Source organism: Enhydra lutris, unplaced genomic scaffold (assembly GCF_002288905.1).
Source record: "Enhydra lutris kenyoni isolate GAN:26980312 unplaced genomic scaffold, ASM228890v2 scaffoldscaffold7, whole genome shotgun sequence".
Lineage (NCBI taxonomy): Eukaryota > Metazoa > Chordata > Mammalia > Carnivora > Mustelidae > Enhydra > Enhydra lutris.
In genome coordinates, this window is record NW_019154091.1 from 20,924,847 (window position 1) to 20,950,886 (window position 26,040).

General features: G+C 37.1%; 1 protein-coding gene across 1 annotated transcript in view; it reads right to left on the reverse strand.

Annotated features, from left to right (window-relative positions):
- Nucleotides 1-26,040, reverse strand: part of LOC111142159 (acyl-CoA synthetase short chain family member 3) — a 153,632-nt gene that overhangs the window by 2,528 nt on the left and 125,064 nt on the right. The window contains exons 12-15 of the mRNA XM_022495151.1: nt 18,403-18,484; nt 16,116-16,238; nt 777-876; nt 512-687 (exon numbers count right to left, since the gene is read on the reverse strand). Coding sequence (XP_022350859.1) covers nt 512-687; nt 777-876; nt 16,116-16,238; nt 18,403-18,484 — 481 coding nt within the window. The remainder of the gene's footprint in view (nt 1-511; nt 688-776; nt 877-16,115; nt 16,239-18,402; nt 18,485-26,040) is intronic.

The following is a 26,040-nucleotide window of genomic DNA, read 5'->3' on the forward strand; positions in this document are numbered from 1 at the left end:
AACTACTATTTACTGCTGCATCACCTTCTGTTAGATCTTGAGGATTAAAGACATGTATAACTATGCACATATAAAGTGCACAAAACTTAAAAAGTATATATATATTTAAATTAGCCAAATGTTTGCCAAAACAATTTTCACTCACAACAGGAGAAATAATTAGCATATGCATCAATTAGAACTGTTGAAGCATGCATAACCAGCCTCAATTGTTTGCTTTCTCATTTAGTAATAGACATTAATGACTACAATAAAGGAGGTTGTGTCTTTAATTCAGTAAGACTGCATTCCCACAAGTTGTTTGAATTTAACATATTTACTAATAATAGTAAAAGTATTTCCACACACTATACCTATAATCTCAAAGCATATGCTGTTAATCTGTGTTCCACATCCCTCATTCCTAGAGAGTGGCTATGCCATTTCCCCCTTTACATTAAAAAAATGCTAATGCCAAAGAAGTGGGAAGAAATGTTTCAGAACCTGACATTAAATATTTTTGATAATTTACCTTATATGGCTTGCCGTTGACAAGGGCAGACAGAGCTGACCGGGGAATTTTGCCAGACCTCGTTTTGGGTAACTGTTTGACAAACACTGCATTTCGAAAAGCAGCCACAGGGCCAATGCTCTGTCGAACATGGTTTATAATTTCTTCCAAAACTTGTTCCTCTGTTGTATTTATGTCTAGGGAAAAAGTACAGATGATAAGCACTGAGTTAACCTTCGCTCATCATTCAGGGTCCAGACACTCAGGGAGGACAAAGATTTCTCACCTTTTCTCAACACGCAGAGTGCTAAGGGGACGTGGCCTTTCAAAGGATCTTCCTTGCCAACAACAGCGCAGTCGGCCACAGTGCCATGGGAAAGGACTGACTGTGAGAGGGAAAAGCATGCGTTTAGAAAATATATGTGCACATATATAAGAATACAAATACACACACACGTATGTATGTATGTATTTCAGCTGGGAAAAAAAGTACATGTCAGAGAACGCAAAACCTGTAGCTGCCTGTGTGGAAATTACTACAGATTCACGATTCCTATCATTATAACTGGGGTGACTGAATTGTTAGGACCTGTGGTAGTCACTTATAAAGGTTAACCGTAATTAAGACAAATTACTTTGTTTACTGGAAAGTGAGGACTTGTTTCTTCATCTCACCTGCTCATTAATAAAGTCGGGGCAAATAAGCAGCAGATGCCACATGGGGACAAATTGCAATGGGCACCCGGAAAATGATGACCTCACGGTGATGTGGCTTTGGTGCTGGCTACCATAAGAGCACTCCCCAGAGAAATCCAAGGCAGCCCCATGATTAAGCAGTGATTTTATTTATATCTGGTACTGAGCAATGAACAGAGCATTTCTTTTGTTGAGGGACCATCCCCCAAGAGAGGATTTCCCGACTTGAAAGAAAAGGCTGGGCATGGCTTTGAAGCCCTGACCTCAGATGATCATGCCAATCGAGGAATCACTTTCATACCGCTTACCCCGAGCTCTAAATATCCTAAGGAACAAAGCGGCTCTCCCTTTGGAATCACAAGAACCTGCAGAGCGACCACATGAGACACAGAAGCTTAGGGTTACAAACACGCTTCTGCCGTGAGGGTGCTTCTAAAAAGGATTGTTCAAAATGTCTTCTTCCGAGAGATTGATTGGTCTTTAGTGACTGCAAATCCCTAATGGCTAGAGAAAACAGTGGGCAATATACCGACAGCTCCTTTGGCACTTCTTGATCTTTCAGCAAATAGTTACTAAATCCTTTTCTGTTCCAACCTTTGCACCAGGCTCAGGAGTGAGCAAAAACAGGTGGAGAACGGTCTCAGGGTGCTTACAGTCTAATGGAGGAGGGCGACGTTAAAAAACAAGCACGAGTACTCATTATTAGGAATGTCTAAATATAGAAGTGATAAAGGCTCCGGTGAACTAGCCTGGTTTTTATATGAAAGCCCTAGGAAACGCAGCCAAAAAGCCTTGGGAAATATATGGCAAAAGCAGGAGGATAAACACGGGTCTCCACGAAGCCTTCAGGAAATGAGAATGAGCTCAGGTCTGCAGGAGGGTAGACGCTGATGAGGCAGAGGCGGAGAGGCGGGGCCAAGCCCTGAGGAAGGACTTGGCACAAACCATTCCAACCTGAAAGAGATAAATGTGGAAGGAAAGCAGAAAGCAGGACTGAGAAAGGAGCAAGAGGAGATGAAGGTGCAGAGGTAGAAAGGGGCTGTGCTAAGGACTTCCAATTTTAGTAACACTGGAAAGGCAATAAAGCACTTTCTGGAGTTGAGGAGGAGATACAGGTTTTTTGTTTGTTTGTTTGAATAGACTTTTTTTTTAAGAGTAGTTTTAGATTCACAGCGAAACTAAGTGGAAAGCCCAGGGATTTGTTGTATATGTCCTGCTCCCATATATGCACAGCCTCCCCTGCTCTCAAAATCCCTCACCAGAGTAATATATGGTAGAAACGATGAACCAACATCAACACGTCATTCTCATCTTAATCTAGAGTTCACATTAGAGTTCACACTTGGTGTTACACATTCTATGGGTTTATGACGTGTGTCCACCATTTTACTGCATTTTACAGAATAGATTCACTCGCCTAAAAAAATCTCTTGTGCTCTGCTTATTTGTTCTTAGTCCCTGCTAGCCTTTGGCAAACACTGATCTTCTCAGAGTCTCCAAAGTCCTTTTTCAGAATGCTGGAATCATCTATAGTACATAGTCTTTTCTGTTCAGCTTCTTTTTACTTCAGAGTGTATTCTGAAAAACAAACTTACTTTGCGTTTATTGTGGAGAATAGAGGACTGTTAAGGGTGAGTATTACAATTTGTTGAAATCACCCATGAGGCTACAGTAGTAGACCAAGCCTATGACGGGGGTATGAAGATTCTAGAGTTTCTTTAGAGGTAAAATGAACACAATTTTATGACAAATTAGATATGGTGCAAAGAGGAAGGTAGAGACGCTAAGGATGGTTCTGTGCTTTCTGGCTTAAACAGCTGACTGGATGATATGGGTGCCATTTTCTAAGCCAGGAAATACTAGTGAAGGCTGGGCTTGGAAGGAATGATCACATATTAAGTCTTGGAGATGTTCCATGGAAGCACCTTTGAGATACCCGAGTCGAGGCAGTTGAATCTGATGGGAATCTTAGTCTGGAGATGCACATTTGAATGTCATTAAATGCACAGATGGTAATGAAAGCTGTAGACGTAGATTAGATTAGTTAGGGAGAAAGCAGTGAGAAGAATGTAAGCTATTAGGAACGCCAACATCTAATGGCTACAAGAAAAAGGACCAGCTGCCAAACTAGACTAAAAAGGCACAGCCAGAGAGGAGAAAAATCAGCAGAATCTAGGACATGCCCCTTTCAAGTTCCCAAGTTTCCACGAATTCTTCTTTCATTTATGCCAAGTTGAAAATGAGCCGTCTCTTCTCTGAGCTCCTGGAAGACTCCATGAACTCCTAGCCTGTTCAGTACAAACTCAGTGCACTACCTCACATAGCCCCTAATGCAAGGAAGAAATCAGCATCTCCTACATCCTCTTGTTACCGTCCACGCTGAAGGACCCAGTTGTAGGAGTTGCCATCCACATAGTTTTAGACTCTGATACTGCTGAGGATAGTATGTGTTCAATAAATGATTTTTGTGCTCTACATTTTATTAACTTCATTGCTGAGACAGAGACATGCACCTCATCTTCCATTAGTTGGGCCTCATGAAAAAGCTTCTGCAAAACACCAACTGTACAGACCATATAACACCATCTTCTCCCAGTGCTTTAGTCTGAACTCACCAAGTACTCTCAACAGCTTCCTGATTTGTTAAGATTTTATTTATGGTTTAGGTCCATATGCTTAGAGACAAATTTTATTGCCACAGATTTGTACTGGTAGGTAGTATAGTCAGTCACAGTCCTTGGAAGAGAATATTTTGTCTACAGCAGATAAGATACAGACTTGGTAAGCCAAATGCTATCATTCCAATTTAGGATTCCTTGAATGAGTAGAGAAAAACTTTTACCTGCCTAGCCAGGGTTTGTTTAAAAAAAAAAAAAAAATATATATATATATATATATATATATACACACACACACATATGTGTGTGTATTTATTTATACATATATATATTTATATAATATATTATATATTTATATATATTAAATGTATATACTTACATTTATATATTAAAGTTTTCACTGGTGCCATAAGCCTCTCTACCTTAGTTTTTTAAATGTCAGGGTATCTGTTCAAATTACTGTTTAAAAAAATTGCCCATCCAGGTATTTTGTCACCTAACCAGTATAACTATAATTTTAACTAAATCAAACACCAAATCTTCCAGTTTGCCCTTCTTTCACCTTGTTGCTTTAATTTTGCCAAGTTTCCATCCTCAGTGTTTGCATGTTTAGAAGTGGATGGGAAAATGCTGACAGCTTTTCCATATGGGCAGAGTATTTTAAAATCAGAAGTAATATATAACACACTTTTCCACAACATCAAAGTTTCACATTTTTGCCTAGTTTGTGGACAAACTCGAAAATCTGTGACCTACATAATCATTTACTGGAAATTTATGTCATCTGTAAATGAGGTTCATTACTATAGTGGATAAAATATTGTATTAATCTATCAGTGTTAAAAAGATGCCATAAAGGGAGGGAGACAGCTTTCTATGTTGGCTCTACAAATAATATTTACATGCCAAATTATGATTTCAACAACTGAATCGTTAAAAAGGAAAGCATCAAAGTATGTCTTGGCAACATTTAAGGGACAGAGGCCAAACAAATGTCCTATGGGGGTAAAAAATATCAAAAGCCACTTTCGTATGTTTCCTCCACGTACAATCCACAAAGCATCCGTGACTCGTTGGCAGTTAAGAACTGAAAAAATGATACAACTTGGGAGGTAACTGACTCATCAAAAGTGTGCAATGGTTCCAATTTACGACTCTTTGTCTTTAGGCTGGTGTGAAAGCGACACGTGTTCGGGAGAAACTATATGTCAAACCTTGAATTTCGGTCTTTTCCCAGTCTCGTGGTATGCAATAGACACCCCTTTCTTGTGATCCCTGGCAGCGGCGAGAAGCCTTGGCTCCCCATCAGTGATTACCCGGTAAACAACGGATACACTTAGAACCACTGGGTACCCGTACAACCATTCTGTTTTCCTTTTCAGTACCATAGTCAATAAATTACACGAGGTACTCAACGCTTAATTATAAAGTCTGCTTTGTGTTAGATGAGTTCACCCAGCTGCAGGCTAATGTAGGTGTTCTGAGCATGTTTAAGGTAGCTTAAGCTAAGTTATGACTTATGGCAAGTTAGGTGTATTAAATGCATTTTTAATTTATGGTATTTTCATTTTACGATAGGTTTAGCCAGACGCAACCTCTTTCTCAAGTGGAGGAATATCTGTATAAATATAGATAATAGGGGAATACAGATTACAGGGTAATAGGCCTGGGAAATGCCGGTCATTTGTTGTTTCTGAGATACTGTCATTTTTTTTCTTAAACCAAAACTTTTATAATACTCAAATTAAAACTTTACAAGTAGACTAAAAACTAAACATGTATTAAATACAATGTGCCACAATAGTACCACAAAAAAAAATAATTTGATCTTTCTGAGAAAGAAGTCATCTTGAAAATTAATCATAAAATGAAATACCTCTATTTCCTTGATCAGTTTTTTCCTCTAAAATTAAATATTTTAAAATAGTTTTTGTTTTGTAGTTCATTTTGGTATTAAACATTATATTAATAGATTTTTAAATTACCATTCTAGTTCTTCGTTTATTATATTGGACAGTAGGTGTCTCAAGTAACAGAATAAGATATCAATAAAATACCTTTTAAATCAGTTAAAATTGCAAGCACATATGACAATTTATATTTGATGAAAAACATATAAAAAGTATATACACTAAACACAATAGAATGGTTGGGGAAGAATGGAGAATAAGAGTAAGCAGTAACAATAAAGGAATGCATCAATTAAAAAATGAATAAACAAGAGGTGTTTTTTAAAAATATACTATATATTAAGGAGCATAATTAACAATCTTCTCTATCATGGGTTCACAAAATATTAATTTATTTGCATTTTAGCTTATTTTAGGGGCAGTGGTTCCACTTTGGATGCAAATTATAATAACCAAAAGAGCTTTTAAAAAATGCCTACACTTGGACTCAACCCCTTGATTTTCTGGATTAAGTGTTGGGTGGAAATTAGGCTTATGTATTTTTTTTGTGATTAAACATTGCAAAATGAACACATCTGTGTATTTAATCCAAGAAATTGAATATTACCAGCATCCCAGATGATCTTCTCATTTGGACAGTTGTACTTGTAAGAGATCCAGATGGGATTCTAATGTTTATGCAAGGTTGAGGTCCATCCTCATAGTTCATCCTCAGGCTGATGCCTTCTTGTCTTATGGTATTATATCTCTCACATTTTGTTCTTAATATATAACATTCCAAGCATCATTTTTTTCATAGTTGGTAGCACTGATTTGTAAACCTTCCTTGTCCTTATATCTTTAAAATGTATTTATTTTGTTATATTTGATTGATAGATTAACTATAGAATTATTATTTAAAATCATTTCCCACTCAAATTTGATAGCATTTTCCACAGTCTTTTAAAAAATTTTTCATTTAAATTCAGTTAATTAACATATAGTATATTATTAATTTCAGAGGTAGGGTTCAGTGTTTTTTTTATCAGTTTTATATAATACCTAGTGCTCATTATATCACATGCCCTCCTTAATGTCCATCACCCAGCACCCTATCCCCCAAACCCCCTCCACTCCAGCAACCCTTAGTTTGTTTCCTATGATTAAGAGTCTCTTATGGTTCATCTCCCTCTCTGATTTCATCTTTTTTATTTTTCCCTCTTCCCCTATGATTCTACATTTTTGTTTCTTAAATTCCACATTTGAGAGACATCATATGATAATTGTCTTTCTCTGACTTATTTTGCTTACCCTCTAGTTCCATTCACATTATAGCAAATGGCAAGATTTCATTTTTTTGATGACTCAAAAGTATTTCATTGTGTGTGTATTTAAAAATGGATAATACATATTTATATATATTATAATGTATATAATGTCTTATATTATATATAAAATGGATATATATATCCATATATACAAAATGGATAAATAAAATGTATATGTATATATATATATATGAATGGATAAAGAAGACGCACATATATATATATATGCAGGTCTTCTTTATCCATTCATCTGTTGATGGACATCTGGGTTCTTTCCATAGTTTGGCTATTGTGGACATTGCTGCTATAAACATTGCGTTGTAGGTGCCCCTTCAGATCACTACATTTGTATCCTTGGGTAGGTACCCAGTAGTGCAATTGATGGGTCTAAGGGTAGTTCTATTTTCAACTTTTTGAGGAACCTCCATATTTTTTTCCAGAGTGACTTTACCAATTTGCATTCCCACCAACAATGTAAGAAGGTTTCCATTTCTCTGCATCCTCGCCAACATCTGTCATTTCCTGACTTGTTAATTTTAGCTATTCTATAACTGGTGTGAGGTGGTATCTTACTGTGGTTTTGATTTGTATTTCCCTGATGCCAAGTGATGTTGAGCATTTTTTCTGTTGGCCATATGGGTATCTTCTTTGGAGAAGTGTCTGTTCATGTCTTCTGTCCTTATCTTGATTTAATTATTGTTCTTTGGGTGTTGAGTTTGATAAATTCTTTATAGATTTTGATATTAGCCCTTTATCTGATATGTCATTTGCAAATATCTTCTCCCATTCTGTCTGTTGTCTTTTGGTTTTGTCAACTGTTTCCTTTGCTGTGTAAAAGATTTTGATCTTGAGGAAGTCCCAATCATTCATTTTTGTCTTTGTTTCCCTTGCCTTTGGAGATGTGTCTAGCAAGAAGTTGCTGTGACCGAGGTCAAAGAAGTTGCTGCCTGTGTTCTCCTCTAGGATTTTGACGGATTCCATGTCTCACATGTCTCACAGGTTTTTCATCCATTTTGAGTCTATTTTTGTGTATGATGTAAGAAATTGGTCCAGTTTCATTCTTCTGCATGTGGCTGTCCAATGTTCCCAACACATTTGTTAAAGAGACTTTTTTCCATTAGATATTCTTTCTTGCTTTGTTGAAAAATCAGTTGATCATAGAGTTGAGGGTCCAATTCTGGGTTTTGCATTCTGTTCCATTGATCTATGTGTCTGTTTTTGTGCCAGTACCAGACTGTCTTGATGATTACAGTTTTGTAATAGAGCTTGAAGGGGGTACTATCATTTTTGTGTAAATTTTAATGGATTTGAAAGATTCTATGACTTTAGCGGTTAAATTACACAGATTTTCAATTATGCTTTTAATTGTAGAAGTATTAGTTTAAATCAAGCACCTTCAAAGGTGCAAGGATCCTGTGTTTGGTAGGAGATTGCCTCTGCAGTGACAAGAAGAATACTTCTTCATTCCCTCTGATATTGGAGTCATCTAGGAAACTGTTAGTTTCCACATTATCATCAATATCCATATTTATACTTAGGAAAATATTCAGCAATCTTACAACTATTTAAAGCCAATAGTCATTTAATGCTGGGTAGAACTGAAATTGCATAGCATCTTTGCTGAATACATACTTTATGGAAATATATTCAATCCTGAAGAAATCACTCCTAAAAATAGCAAACAAAATAGCTAACTTGGAAAACAAACAGTGAAACTTTGGTTCAAATGACCTTCCAAAGGGCAAATTGCAATGAACACAGCTCTAGGATTTAAGTGCAGTATTTTAACAGCAGATTTCCAAGTTCCCAAGGATACTAGTAGGATTATTTAACAAAATGAAACTTAAGCTACAAGTGAAAGAATGAAACCAGGGAGCCTAATTTGTTCCCTGGAGGTGTCTCCACATGAAACCTGTCCACAATAGTGAAAGAAAACCAAGCAAGAAGGACCACATTAGCTCCTAGTAATTTTGGCTCCTAAGACCTGAAATAGCAGATTTCACACCCAGTTTTCCACCAGATTATCCTAAGTATCTATCTAGATGCCAGGCTCTCAAACATTAATCAACTTTTCAAATAGATATGATTATTACTTAATAGTTACAGAAGGCCCTTACATGTATTGAGATTTGGATAAGATCCTCTTAAATTTATAAAAGCATTCTAGAACTCTTTTTCTTATGATGAGAACAGAAAAGAACATACAGTTTCCTGAAATGTTTTTAATGTAGTAATTCTAATAGAATTTGTTTGATTTAGTCTTATATAAAGTAATGCACATGTCATATTTTACTTTAAGAAAGTGGAAAGACACTATTTTCACTATATATAAAAGCAACATTCAGTCTATTTTTAATTATTACAAATGAGATTCCCCCGAATTAAGACCCTCCAATCCTATTTCAAAAACCCAAATTGGCATCTGGCATTCAGAATTGACAACTGAGAATCCTAGGGAGAGTCCCAGAAATTATTTACAAATAAAGTAAGGTTTGGGCACCTTTAATAAATGTTGGTTATGTCATCAATAAAAATAATAAAAATATGTATGTAAAAACATACACATTAATTTTCAATGTTAAGCAATTTTGCTAAGAAGTGAGAAAAATCCAGTAAAGAATGTTAGTTCAAAACTTTCTAATAGATGCCAATATAAAGAAGACAAACTTGATATGAACTGAGGTATTAACTTCCTTATTAGACATAAATATACAGTAGAGTTAATCATTTAATTCATATAAAGGGAGACGTTCACATCAAGAAGGCCTAAAGGCTGATGGGTCATTCTGTGCGATAAGTACTCCAAGACCTAGTGACAAAATTCCTGTTGGAAACCATTGATTCTAGCATGTTTTTGTTTTTTTTTTTCAATTTTGTCATTTTACTGCCTACCTTCTGTCTGTCTCATTCTCTGATTACATACAATGAGAAGGATGTCAGTGGAAACATATTAAAGCATATATTTAAATAGGTTGATACTTCTCTTTTTTGTTCTAAAAATAAGAGAGAACCAAGAACTTTGACTGATAATAAAAGCTTTGCATATGTAATCTCCATATTTTGATTAGCTGACTCTGCCAGAAATGCAGGTGGAATATTAGAGGTAATCTCTTACAGGCAAGAAATTAAAAGTTCATGCAACCAGAACCACCTTTTGCCAACACACCAAAACACATGAAGCGTGAATTTCAATTTCAGGTTATCACAAAATTCACAATAGGTTAAAAATAAGATAATATTATAATAGCACACGAAGCCACTTACTCCAAAATATTACATAAAAATATTTCCTTTTACTCAACTTATATTACATTGTCACACACACAAAGCTGAGATGACAAGAAGCATTAAACTATTTTGTTTTCACTGAAGATAAATGACTTTTAAAGAAGGTGACCATCTTCAGATTACAGGAAGGAGAACTCAACTTTGATTCTGCATGTTCTGATCCTATGGAATTATTTTTAAACATTGTCTTTCATTTAAACTTTGCTCTATTCCATTTAAAACTTATTCTGGGTTTGGTTCTGAAAATGATGGAATAAATAGGTTCCATCTTATCACGTTTACTAATTGCAATGAAAAACTCTGGGCTAAAAAACCAGATCAGATGACTCTATTAAAATTATAAGAACTTGAGACACAACCTCCTTTTTCGGTTTGTTTCTTTGGAGGTTTTGGGTTTTGTTATCATTATGGTTTGTTTCTTTGTTTTGCCTCCTATATATTCTGGCCCAGGTACTAGAGCAGCCCAAAAGGTGAACTGCCGATAAGTGCAGACAGACAGAAAAGCCCAAAGAAATGTCTGCCTCTACTGAAGCCCAGGGAAAGGAGCAGAGGATCTGGGAAATAATCCTTTTCAATCTACCTCCCTACTCCAGATGAACACCCACAGAGAAGCAGTTCCCTTCTTCCTTCCTACAGAGCTGTAGAAACCTTGTTGACTCTCTGCACCCTACTCCAAGTGAATGCCAGCAAAAGAGCTGGGTCCTTCCCCTTCTCCACTACTGGTGTGCAGCCTGTGGGAGGGAACCCTTGAGGGATGCCAGCCCCAAACACATGCACACACCCTGGGAGCCTAGAAAGATTCAGAGCCATTTGTGATCCCCCCCGCCCACCTCCCAAGAGCAGCTATCCAGTCCCTGAGGAGATCCCTGTTAACTTGCTCTGCTCTACACTAAGCAAGTGCTACCAAAGAGACTGTCTCATCCTCTGCCCAGGGATGCTGTGAACGTAGAACATGCAGTATTGACCCTTGATAAGAGCACAGGAAATACAGCCCTGACTTTTTACCCAAAATAGCAGCAATGGGGAACCTTGGAAATCAGAAAGTGACGAGTAGGTTATGGAGAGGAAGGAGTTGGAGAAAGGGATACTTTAAGTCTGTGTATGAAGTCCTGAGCCTACCCCATGCACCCCAGACATGGTGCGTGCAGGAATCCAACCCGATTCAGCACAGTGTAGGTTCTGAACACTTAACTCAAGTTTCAGGTTGGCCTTTGAGAGAGACACAAGTGAGATGCACCAAAATAGCACTGCAAAGAGTGAAAATCAAATGGACATTGGAACCACAGTCCACAGAAAGTAAGTAGGGACAGGTGGTCTGTTCTTAACTAAAATAAGTAATCACAACACAAATCCACATGATTTCAACAGGATCCAGAATCTCATAATGCAATATTCAAAATGTCTAGGATAAAAACCTAAAATTACAGGACATAAGAGGAATCAGGAAAACCTAAACCTCTCTTAGGAAAAAAAAAAAAAAGGACTATGAGTCAATAGATGCCAATGCCAAGATGACCCAAATATTAGAATGATCACACAAAAATTTTAATGCAGCTATTATAATGGTGGCAGGGGATAAAACTTTCCTGGACTCCTCATTGCTCCTACAAAAACCCCTAGCCTCCTGAGAATCTTCAAATACCATGAGAATTTGATCTATAGCTGTTTGTCGGGTTAATTGCTCTGATCTGAAAGGATAATAAAACTTTTCTAATTTCCCTGAGAAGGCAAAATTATCAAAGTCAAGAGGAGATTAGATCTCTAGGTTAAACTCACAACGTGCTAGGGAGACTGGCTCAGTACCTTCCTAGGTATTTACATGTCAAAAAAAGATGAAGCCTTAGAACTTGGAAACATTTCTAAGTTGTAAGAGTTGAGACACACAGGGCTATGTGGCTCCTGGAGATCTTATTTACATATCAAAGAGTTGAGTTTGGAATAAGGCCTTACATTTGGAAGGAGACCTTCTGATGGGGGAGGAAGGTCAATGCCTCCTTGCCCTTTACAGGCCCACAAAAATTATCTTCCTCATCTCTCTTCTACGAAGTGTCTGGCTGGCACTTCTGTAGTACCTAAGGCTAGAACCTAAGAGGGCAATGACACACTTATTATCAAGAAATCTGTCTTTGACCCTAACACCTCATTTGCACATTCAGTATAAAATTAACAAAGATGAATACTAAAAACCCAACAACAGCCATGGTGCAAGAAGAATGGCAAACATTCTTGGAATGAAAGGGAGCACAGTTTTCAGTAAAGAAACAGAAGCTACAAAAAAGGAATGAAATGACTTAAAAGAAGGGAGATAGGGGTCTAGGAGAGGAGTGAAAAAAAGTAAAAAAGAAAACTAATAAACTGATAGGCATAAATATAAATTTATGAATAATTTATTTAAATGTAAATGATCTAAAAACATCAGTTAAAAGATAAAGACTGCAGACTGGATAAAAATAAAAGTAAGACCCAACTGTATGCACAGTAAGTCCACAGAAAACATAATGATCCAGATGGATCTGTACGGATTCATAATGATCCCTAATGATCCAGATGAAAGGGTGGCCAAAGATAAATGATACAAACACTATTCAAAAAAGATGGAATGGCTATGTGATTACCACACATAAGGAACTTCAGAACAAAGAAAGGTACTATAGATGTTTAAAAAAAAATCAATACATAAAAACATTGCAACCAAGTAAGGTTTATCCCAGTGACATAAAGCTAAAGAGCTAGAAATAAATTAATGCAATTCATGTATTAAAAAAGCAGAAAAAGCATTTGGCAAAATTCAGTGTTCATTCAAGACTCTTAAAAAAATCTCATCAAAATAGGAACAAATTAATCTTAACTTGATAAAGTTTATCTACAGAAATACCTTCATTTCATTAAGAATGAAACATCATTCTTAATGGTAAGGTATTAAATGTTTTTACCCTAAGATCAGAAAGAAGACAAGGGTGTCTGCTCTCACCACTGTTATTCCGTATCATACTGGAAGTTTTAGCCAAGTCCAAGAAGGCAAGAAAAAGGAATAAAAGGCATTTAGACTGAAAAGAAAGCAATAAAACTATCTCTATTCACAGACAACATGATTTTCTACATAGGAACTCTCAAAAATCTACAAAAACAATGCATTATCAGTTTAGGGAAATCAACAGCATTTCTATCCACTAGCAGTGAAAATTTAGAAACTAAAACTTCAGAAAAGATTATATTTATAGTAGCTTAAAAATTAAATACTTAGGTATAAATCTGTATACTGAAAAGTATAAGATGCCGATGGAACATATTCAAAAAGACCTAAAGAGGGGCACTTGGGTGTTAAGTCTGTTAAGCATTTGCCTTCAGCTCAGGTCATGATCCCAAGGTCCTGGGATCAAGCCCTGCATAAGGCTCCCAGCTCAGCGGGGTGTCTGCTCCTCCCTCTCCCTTTCCATCTGTGCATGTGATCTTTCTCTTTCCCTCTTTCTCTCTCAAATAAATAAATAGATAAATAAATCTTAAAAAAATAAAAAGACCTCAAGAAATAGAGGCACATATAAAATTATCGGATTAGAAGTTTCCATATGGATCAGATATCAGTTTTTCCCAAAAGAATCTATGATTTAATACAGTCGTAATAAAAATCCATTGTAACTACAAAAGGTTCATTCTGAAATATATGTGGAAAAGCAAAGAAATTAGAACATCCAAAACAGTTTTGAAAAAGAAGAGCAAATGTGAATACTATTCAACTTTAAGGCATTCCATGAAGCTATAGTATCAAGACAGAATAGTATTGGTAAAAAGATAAACACATAAAATAATGAAACAGAAGAGATACTGTAGAAATAGAGTCACTCAAATACTATCAGCCGATTGGACAAAGGTGCAAAGGAAATTCAAAGGAGAAATGCAGTCTTTGCAATAATTGATTCTTGGAACCATCGACATCCATATTAAAAAATAATTATAATCCTCAACCTATATTTGCATCATACACACACACATGAAAACTCAAAATGTAAATGTAAACTGATACAAAATGCAAAATAATAAAGCTAATGTAAAACATGAAACTATAAAACTCTTAGGTCAAAACAAAGGAGAAATATTTATGACCTTGGGTTAGGAAAGAGTTCTAAGATATAATGCCAAAATTATGATCTGTCAAAGAAAAAAAATCAATGAATTTGACTTCATCAATATGAAAAATACTTCTGCTCTGTAAGGACGCTTTTAAGAGAACAAAAAGACTAGCCACAGACTGAAAGACAATATTTGCAAGTCATGTATCAGATAAAGGACTCTCAAAACTGAACAATAGGAAAACAACCTAAGTTTTAAAAAATGGGCAGAACTTTTTTTTTAAAGATTTTATTTATTTGTGAGGGAAAGAGAGAGAGAGAGTGAGAGTGTACAAGCAGAGGGGAGTGGCAGGCAGAGGGAGAAGCAGGTTCCCCACTGAGCAGGGACCCCAATGGGGGACTCAATCCCAGGACCCTGGGATCATGACCTGAGCTGGAGGCAGACACTTAACCAATTGAGCCACCCAGGTGTCCCTTGATTTTCAACAGGTATCTTATCAAAGAAGATATGTGGCTGAGAAATAAGCATGTCAAAAGATGCCCAACATCATTAAGGCATTATGGAAAAGTAAATTAAAAGTAATGACATACCATTACACATCTAATAGAATGGTTTAAATAAAGAATAATGATAACGCCAAGTGTAGATGAAGATGGGAAGAAACAGAAACCCTCAAACACTTCTGGCGAGGATGTAAAATTGTGTAGCCACTCAGAAAAGAGTTTGACAGTTTCTTATAAACTTAAACATACACTCACCACATAACTAAGCCAACTCACGATAGGTACTTATCCTGGAAAAAATAAAAACTAATCTTGCCCCAAAACACATACATGAATGTATATATTATTTAAAATTGTTTCAAACTAGAAACAATTCAAATATCCTTAAGTGAATGAATGGATACAGAAACTGGTTAGTACATCTACAAATGGAATACTACAAGCAATATAAACAAATCATGATACACACAAAAGCTTGGATAGATCTCAAATGTATTTTCCTAAATGAAATAACCCAGTCTCCAAATATTATGTAACTGTATGAGTCCATTTATATGACATTCTAGAGAAGCAAAAACATAGAAACAGAAAAATCAGTAGTCACCAGGGATGGGGAGGGTCAGAATACGAAGGTCAATGTTAAAAGAGAATTCTTCAGCAGTGTTGACATATTTGTGTATCCTACCTGTGGTGAACGTTCCAAGAATCTACACAAGTATAAAAACTCATAGTATTGTAAAACAATAAAGTGGATTCTACACTATGTAAGTATACAAATTAAATATATTATATTAAAAAAAAAACTCTTCGGGAGACATTGTGACAATGTATTTACATTGGAGGAAAATTCTTAGGATTTAAGAATATAGTAAAATGTTTAAATCTCATACCAGTTAAAGATGGTATGCAAACCAGGTTATTAAGAGAAAATCAAGAAGCTAGAGGCAATCAAGTAGCAAGGATCAAGAAGCAAGAGTATATAAGTTCTCCTATAAATAACACATAAATGTAGCTTCTTAAAATTCCTCCCTACCACCCAGAGAGAGATCAGGGAGTGTGGAGAACAGGAGGATTTACACATGAGGAAGTGAGTTGAGACAGATACGAGAATAACCTAGCCTCTGCATCAAATGAAGGGTAATTTTCCAGGTATGCTGACTTAACCTCAATTATTGACTTCAGTTCAGCTCTGTTCTCAATACCACCTGGAACAGAAAATCCATATTCATCTATACCTCTTCAATAGCACCTGCAGAAATCCTGTGACCCGCAACATTTATCACGTCATCAACTCGAGACATAACATATAAATAGCCTTCTTCGTCCATGTAACCAGCATCCATGGTGTCATAGTATCCCTGAAAATAAGAATAGATAATGTCTAATTAGCATGTATTGCTAGGTAATGCAATCATTTAAGTTTGGTATAATATAAAATGTGGTAGAAATGGATTTACGGCATGCGTTTAACTTTTCTTCATTCCTAGTCTATGGAATTAAACTCCTTTTGATTTTGATAACATACTAGAATCTCTTCGCTCCACTAATAGCCAGGAATAAGTTTAAGCATTCTTATATATATTTAAGTTAAATGTTTGAACTTAGAGTTGTGAAGGTTATGAACTCAATTTTTTTAATGGAGAAGTAACAGTTCAATATTTCCAACATACTTTGGTATTGGAAAGTACTTCTTTGATGGATTTCTTCTTTAATTATATTAATTTTTAAAACTTTTAAAGCTCTCTATAAATAATTACAAAATACAGCACTGGTTTATTAACATGAATTTGGATTAGACCCGAGCTTCCATGAAATGTAATAATAGGGATGAAATTTAATTTTTAATCAACTCAAAGTAGCAGCACATCTTCACTGGTGCAGAAATCACAACAGAATGAAGAATCAAGAAGAATAAGAAGTAGAACAAAATATTACTTCTAATGCTTTTCAGTTATCTTGACACTTATGTTAACATGCATGGGCTTTAGGAACAATTCAGATGAGTCACTATTTGAGCCTCTTATTCTAAGACTCAGGGTGCTCCTCTGTTACACAGGGTAGTGGGCTCTACCCTCTAAGCTTCTCAGAAGCACAGATGAGATGGTGTATCTAAGGAGGGCAGGCCCTGGCACACTGGTAAGCCCTCAGTAACTGGCCGCTCTGACTGCCACTTCTGTTGGACAGAAAACCTGGAGTACAGTTACAGAGCATGGACCGTGGAACCGGACTTTATGAGTTCCATTTTCAGCTCCAACAGTTCTAAACTCCAGGCAATTTACTCAACCTTTTTGTGCAGTGATTAAGCCCTTAGATGAGAAGTCTGAAGTCAGGGTAACAAGGCAAGACTATATACGGAGTCGCTCCACATAGCTTAACCATAAACGGAGACTCTGAAGGAGCTTTTGGTGTTAAAGGTGCTGTGTTGAAACCACAGGCACACCTTCTTTGCTGTTGTCAGGTGTTATTAATCACATCAGGACTCTGATGATTTAACGGTGGCCCATCGGGCAGATAGACTGGACTGACGGGGTTCAGCTCTGCTGACAAATCTTCCCAGCCACAGTCAGTCGGGGGCTGCTTTAACCTCAGCTGCTGAGGTCATTTAATTCCACTATCTCTTTCTAAAGGAAGCTCTTTTAAATCTTGTCATTGGTCGGCTTGACTAGGTTACCTGTCATTCACTCAAAAATAATCAAGATAAAATGCTGAACAGTGAGACTTGTTTTTGTTTTTATATGAAATCCTAACCATTTGCTTTTTTTTTTTTTCTTTTTCCACCTACTGCCTAACGAGAACCAAGAATCTCTTGGAAAGAAATAGAAGTCAAAGGACAGCAGCAATACTATGGCGGGACCTGACGTGTATCATCAGTAAAGCGTTGTTATAAACACAAAACACATCACCATGATATGGAGAAACAGGTAAATAACAAGACAAAAAGTAGAACACTTTTTGTCATCCAGGTGGCTGGAATTAGTGTTGCAGGAACACCATGTCTAGCATGTGTCTGTATTTTAAAATAGGAACTTAAAAAGCTAGGAGAACATTTAAGAACATATGTCAAAAATAGGTAAAAGAATGGAAAAATACAACTGTGGGGAATCCAAATGAACTTTGCTCACATAACCAGCTGTAGAGAAGATTAAGGGGTTCTAGGGACAGGGTACAATTCTGACCAGGTGCTCTCAGTCTATAGCAGGATTCAATGCAGGGAGGAATAGAGAGAGTCCCCTAAAAGTCTTTAACTTAATAAAAACTTTCCTGATATTGAGGGCTGCTAAATTTCAGGAAAATGTGCAAAGAGGAACAGAAATGTCTATGCCCAGAGACTGATAAAAATAAATATAAAAATGACTTACTTTAATCATTGTGGTTTGGGCATTCTTGTTTCTGAGATCTGGAACTTGGTCCAGATAAACTTGAAAAGTTGTACTGTTATCTACGATGCCAGGACTAAGTGCTCAACTTAACAGGCAAGAAGTACTTTGGAAGGTTTTTAAAAAAGTATAATAAAGTTCTTACAGGAAATTTCTCAAAGTATAAATGCTTGAATGCCTCCTGATTCTTCCAGAGTCCTGAAAAAGCTCCAGGCGGTAATGGCAACCTTATAGAAAAACAGAGCAGTTAGAATTATGATCCAAGTGGTAATAAAGATAGATTGAGTAGACTAATTTCTAGTGTGATGGATAATTGCAAGTCAATCCCACATTGAAATACAACCCCAAAACCTGCTGGACATATCATGTCTGACTGAGGCTGAAGTAGCTGGCTATGACACAGCAGCGCCATTGAGGGATGACTAGAGTTTCTGGAAAGGGCACAAAAGAAGCATAACATCTGCAAAAAGGAACCACAAATGCATCACTGAATTACTTTTTAGAACAAATATCCATCTACCATAGGCAAGTAAATTTTTTTTAATTTTTTAATTTAAAAAAAAATTTTAAGTATCAAGGTCCCAAACTGCCCCCTCTGCCCATCTCTGTGTGATGAAATGTTCCAATTCAACATTCCACAAACAATCTCATCTTCACAATCAATCTGCCTCAGGGAATTCTCTCTCACTACACCCTCTTGCATTCTTCCTTTTTAGGACCATCCCAATGTCTGTGATTTCTCATTGGATGAACACATGGAAATACTTGAGAATATGAAATATAACCTATCATATGATAATTGTCTTTCTCTGATTGACTTATTTCACTTAGCATAATGCCCACTGGTATGAGGAATTTGAGAAACAAAATAGAGGATCATGGGGAAAGGGAGGAAAAAATGAAACAAGATGAAACCAGTGAGGGAGACAAACCATAAGAGACTCTGAATCTCAGGAAACAAACTGAGGGTTGCTGGCGGGGAGGGGGCCTGGGAGGGATGGGTGGCTGAGGGATGGACACGGGGGAGGGTATGTGCTATGGTGAGCTCTGTGAATTGGGTAAGACTGATGATTCACAGACCTGTACCCCTAAAACAAATAATACATTATATGTTAATAAAAAAATAATAAATTTGTTGTTAAAAAATGATAAAATAAAACATAACATAGGATGTACCCTTCTTTCTAATCAATTTGCTCTTATATTTCTTGCTTTCCTCCATAACCTCGAACAGGTGTTCTACACCTGGCAGGGCTCCATCTTTGTCAGTCTGTCTGTACAGGTAAACGAACAAGTTCTCACATTGGTCCCCTGTAGGAGGTGTCACCTAACGAAAAGAACCACTCAGATTGTTTTCTGGACACAAAGACCCTTTTAGATGCTTTAAAGTTGGGAAATTAAGATATTGTAAAACTCAAGGAATTTCAAAAAACTTCCCTCTCCAGGCTCATGCCATAAAAAAATAAGAAGTGAGGTAACAACTTCACAGAACTGATGCTGAGAAAACTGGAAACAAAGTAGACAGGCCACTGCCCACATGAGGCAATGTCATGCACCCCCTACCCCAATATTAGACCTTTGAGGCTCTGAATTGTATTCTCACATTCTATCAGATAGAAAGTGCTGCTACAGGTGGGATCGGCGGCCCAGTTCCACCATCCAGCCAGCCTCCCGGGAGGCCCTCCCCTTGCGAGGTCTTCATTTTGTACTAGTTTACAATGGAGGAACAAATGCAACATCTGCATTTCTGGGCCTCACGTTGTTGCATAAAATGCGTATGAAAGCAGTTTGTAGGGTGCCTGGGTGGCTCAGTGGGTTAAAGCCTCTGCCTTCTGCTCAGGTCATGATCTCAGGGTCCTGGGATCGAGCCCCACATCAGGCTCTCTGCTCAGCGGGGAGCCTGCTTCCCCCCCCGCCACTGCCTGCCTCTCTGCTTGTGATCTCTGTCTGTCAAATAAATAAATAAAATCTTTAAAAAAAAAAAAAGGAAGCAGTTTGTAAGAACGACAGAGATTCTGCTGTTGTTACTCTCGCTGTTCATCGCTAAGCCTGCGCGTCAAGGCAGAGGCTGAAGATGATCCCTTCGTGTCCTTGTAACTAACTTTGCTACATCAGTCTCAAGTCTCTATGTATATAATTTCACTTCGTCAGGTTGTTTTTATTGTTAATATTTTATAGACAATCATAAATCATTCGTTATTAAACATGGAAATAAAATATGAATAGGGCAGCCACCAAAATACATTCAATTCAGCAGTATTTTCAGGACGCTGAGGATAAAGAGGGAAGAGGACACCACGAAGGGATGGTAGATGGTAAATCAAAGCCAGTCCAGGCCAGAAGTCATAATATTAATGAGTGAAGCTGGCTATATGTAAAATAATTGACAAAAATATCGATGGACACGGATGCTGCTCACATATTAAATAAATAATTTTCAGTTGTTCCCCCCCCCCAAATATATCACGATATATAATCCTCTCTGTTTTTCATGGTGATAGTTTTAAACTATAAGAAAAATAAAAGGTAACTGTGATAATAAATGGCAACAGACACTCAGGCAGCTTTGGGGACATCAGAGAGAGCTGGGGTCTGAGGCAAATTAGAATTCAGACACCAAGTCTAAGGGAGCAACTGTTCCTTAGCTCCGTCTGATTGCTGGTATACAGAAATGCACATCCAAATCCTGAAACACTTAATGCTGCCCATACTAAAAACTGTGTATGTAGAAGGACATAATGTTAAATAAGCCTCTCTTTCATTTTATCTACCCCACATACAAATTTTGATCCCTCAGCAACCACATTGCCTCCTCCCAGTAGAGACTCCTACGTATTCGCACTAATAATCCCAGAGAATTAGTACTTTGGGTACTGTAGGCAATCTGAGTTTCCTGGTGGCCTAGTATGCACCTGATTCAGCCAGTGCGTGCACATGGATGGAGAATGTAGCATTTTCTGGTAAGAGTGTTATTAGAGAGAAAAGGAATATTTTACACTTCCCAGAAGTTGGTTACATCTGCAACCTCCGTCCTTAAAAAGAAGATGCCTTGATAATTTTGGTTTTCTCTTACTTCCTGAGAGAACTATGATACCAACAATTAGTAACGGATAGATTATATTCTTATAATTGATTAAAACTTAGACAATTAAATTGTATGTAGCCATCCTCCAAGGGAACAAATTAACAAACTTTTAGCACATGGGCTTTTTCAGCTGTTGCACATTTTAAACACTGAAATTTTTTGAACAGGGACAGCAGGGATTTTTATACAATTTCTCACTCCTGTGAGAAAGGCCTGCATAAATTTGTATATACCTACAGACCTTGAGAATTAAGAAAAACATAACAAGGATATGATACAGAGACAGTGCATGAAATGGAAGGAATAAATCAAGGCCAAATGTTATTCTTCTTTAAGGACCAAAGAAATAAGATCATTGAAAAAAAAAAAAAAAGAAAATCAGATGTATGGGAACTAGGAAAAAACAGTATTTTAGGAGCCACTACAGTAGAATTTTAATAATGACTGAATATTCAACAAGGTCATAGAAGCACAGATTTTGTTTGAAAGTGATTCGAGAGAGGTCAGGGGACTTAGTGATGAAGATACTTTTGAGTGTTCTCAGGATTGTCTGTGGAGCAGACAATAACAGGAGTGATTAAAAAGTAAACAGGAAGTAAGTAAGTGGAGACAGGAAGTTAGACCACACTTTTTAAAAGTTTGTGGGTGACTGCAAGGAAAGATGTGTCATTGGTTTACGGTAGAGAAGCAGGCTGATTTAAGATGGGAAAGATGTGACTAGAAGTAGCCAGTGAAGAGACAATGAAGATATGAAGTTAGAGAAGAAAACCCCAGAGGAATTATGTTTTATTCATTCATTCATGTATGCGTGTGTGTGTATGTGTGTGTGTATGCGTGTATGCATGTGTGCATTAACTCGTGTATTTATTTTCTCCATTCAATCAATATTTGTTGGATGCTTGATATTCCTCAGTCACCGTGTTAGACATTGATGATATAAAGATATAAATTCCGGTCTCAGACACATGAAGAGCCTGGCATAATGTGTATTATAAGAAACTTAGTATTTTTATGATACAGATGCAGAGAAAGACATCACGAATGATGTCTATTCCATTAAGTTAGTGCAATAATGTAAAGATGTTTGTCAGGCAAGTTTGATGGCAGCTCCCTAGACTCTGTACCAGCAGGAGCTCTTGGAAGGGAAAGTGTTATCCCTGAAACTAAGCCCACACCTAAAAGCCAAGGTGTGGATCTGCCGGAAATGGCATATGTGCCTCCCGATCATTTTTGAGATGTTCCAGAAAACTGCTTCAATATCCCCAAATCTCATTGAGGAACAGGCCGGAGAGCAAGATATGAGATTGCAATTAGTAATTAGCAGGATAAAATGAGGGATACTATCTGTTCTTCACTAATGAAGTACAATATATTTTAAAAATTCAGATGTTGCAATTTCAATATTAGAAAGAGCGTCTAAAAAAAGATACTTGAAAGATGCCATATAATGGTCCAAAAGAAAAGCAGGAACAGAGAAGAGAAGCAACAGGCTCCAGAGAGAAGTTAGGTATATATCAGCTAGAGTAGATTTTTTTTTTTTTAAGAATTCCAAATTAACATTTTTCTTGTTGAATAGCCTAATGATTATCCTATTCCTTCTGGAATAATGGATGCCACGGTGCTCTTCTTCTGAAGTTACAGAAAAAGAAAACTGTTTTCTGTAGTTACAATAACATGAAGATATGGTAGACTGACAGAAGGAGGAGAAGGCTTGAAAATACTGAGACACAGGCTGGTTAGTCTCTGCACTCCTCCTTCAAAGCCAAGATAAAATGTTACTACTCTGTGATGATACCTTTCCCAACTCTTTCAAGCAGAGTGAAAGGGAACTTTGGTTGCAACCTGTCCAGTTGTGAATCGAGTTACCCTCAGAGAATGTCTTTCTTCAGAGACCAATCTTAGGGGGAAAGAGAAATAACTGAAGTGATCCCGTGTGTGTGTGTGTATGTGTGTGTGTGTGTGTGTGTGTGTACACACCCAAGCACACACTGATGGGTAAGCATGGGAGTGCTGAGAAATCCTTAAATAGATAAGAAAGGAAGGGAATGCTCATCGCTGTAGAACATGACATTCAAGATCACTCTGGAATGTAAAACTCTTCGGTCTCCCTTCCCAGATAATACAGGATGGTCTGTATTTACTGTTCCATTAGGAATCCCCACAATAACAGAAGTAAATTGAAGATATAACTCCTGTTGCCTAGAGAATTCTGGGATTAGATCCCAACTTTGCCCTCCCAGCATTTCCTATGGAGTCTGAGGTTTCACTTGAGATTTTTATATGAAGCTACTTTTTGTCTCCCCACAAAGGGACTGATTAGGCTGTAACTTCTTTCTCTCTGGACAAAAGACCAGGTTATAAACGTGAATTCTAGCGGTGTCACTCACTGTGAAAGATGTTTAGATATACCCATGTCTAAAATGAGGATAATATCTGTCCCACGGTCTACACCCCAGTGATGTCGTAAGGCTAATAAAAGGTCATACTAAAATTTGCATCTGATATTTAGAAAGGAACATGTGTCATCCTTAGTTTTACTCAAAGGATATACTGATGAAAAGAGAGCTGTCCTGACCCTCTCCCAAGACAGCAGCAAAGTGACTACATCAGTACCAGGAAGCTATAAAGATGTGAACACACACCATTAGGGGACAGGAGTTCAATACCTGGAGGCTGAGAAACCGGCAGGCACCAGAGCCACTTGGACCCTGCCCTATAGCTCCCTCCTACTCCACCGCTGTACGCAGGGCACAGCCTCCTCCCCACCCCCAGAGTACACAGCAGGAGACGGGTAAGCCCGGCTGCCAGTAGCAACAGCTAGATCTGGTCCAAGAAAATGCAGGCCCATAACAGAGGCCTCATTTTTTTTTTTTTTCAAAAAAACCTGAATACTGTGGAAAAGATTTATTAGTCAGTACAAGTTGGTTTTGATCAACTATTGCCCATTTGTTACAGTAGGCAGAGACCTATGGCTTTAATAACCTCGAGCAGTGTGGCACTGAGGAAGGCAATTGCAGTGAAAATGTTCTTTCACGCCCTGCTCTGTGTTGCTTGGAAATTACTGGCTGTTTTACTTCTGCACTTTAGAGCTCTGGATGCAATTGCAGGGACACCTCCCACAAGTCGTGAACATTCTGTATTCATAGCAACTCAGACACCATAACTTTCCCACTAAATTAACTGCCTGGAGTAGGTTTCAAAAATCAAAGGAATTTGCTAACATCTACAAAGACACGTAGTTTCTCTTCTACTAGAAAGGCAAAATCTGTGAATGCAGAGAACATACGAAAGCTACAGGACTCCTGTTTATTACAACCTAAGGTCTACAGTAGTTTAAGGAATCACTTAAATGTCTCCCTTCCAGTGAAGGGATCCCCAGGAGAGAAAAAGAGTGATTTCTAAAAAGCATTAACAAAGAAGTGGAAAAAAAGAAGTGGAACAAGAGTTTTCTGTTCTTCAACATTTCCACATACCACTATTTCTCATTTTAGGTGAATTGTCTTAATATGATAAAAAGAATCATTACACTTAATATCTTGAAAAGGGTGGAAATATGATTATAGCTTCAGATTTTAAAGGAACTGTCAGAGAAAGATAGTTTCCAATGTTATTTATTTTATCCAGAGCAGATTTTATAATGAAAGAAGCAGGTATAGAAGCAAATCTGGGCTCAAAACAATGAGTCATTTTTTATTGACTTACTGTAATATAGTTTGAGATCCACACATTTCAAATATTCCATGCAGCCTTTCCGCATATTTTTGTAATTATACTACAAGTATAATTAGTGAACATAAGTAATATTTGGGAGTGCTGCCCTTCCAAACTGCTCCTACTCAGTCACCATACAAAATAATGAAGAAAAGCATGGGTATGAATAATTGAGAGCGGCATCTATCTCTGGCCAGGGCTCACTCCCAGGCGTGATTTTTTGATGCCGTCTCAGTTTTAAGTCCCCCATGGACCCTAATTATTTTTATTACGGTGGCCTCACCCCATATATATGCACAAATAATAAAACACAGCAATAGACCATAGAAACAAGAATTTTTTCTGGAAGAAAGTTGTAATTTTGCTTTTAAAATTATTTGGCAAGAAGACACACATTTTAGCTTACATTTGGCTATTCTCAGCAGTCACTGTATATATTCAGAAATTGTACAGAGTGGGAAAAGACCTAAACACTGTTTGCAAATGAGATGAAAAATTTATGAAGACTAAACTGACCCCGAAGTTGCTACAATGTTCAATTTCAAAGGTATTTAATTAAACATGTGTTAACCTTTGTTGTAAGTTTTTCAAATTTGAGGGTCAATACATTTCTTAAAATTCAGAATCTCAGACGTTTTGTGGACCCTGCCACCAGGCATAATCCCTTTTACAGTCCACCAAGGTTTTTTGGGTGACCATGTAGCCAGTATCGGGAATGAAGCCTGCTGTCAGATCCCGTGTGGTCTGCCTGGAAAAAAATATTCTCTCTCAAATTACACACTATTTTTTTAAAAACCAGAATAATCTTCATTAAGTCAAAAAGCTGTGCTTTTTTCTTCCCCTTAATTCAATTAAACATATATTTATTATGAGCTCTTAAAAAGCATTCATTGACTATTTCACATTCTGGATGAACGGTATATCCCCTCAAGGCACAAAGAACAGCTACGGACTAAGAGAAACATGTCTTATTGATAGATGTTAAAT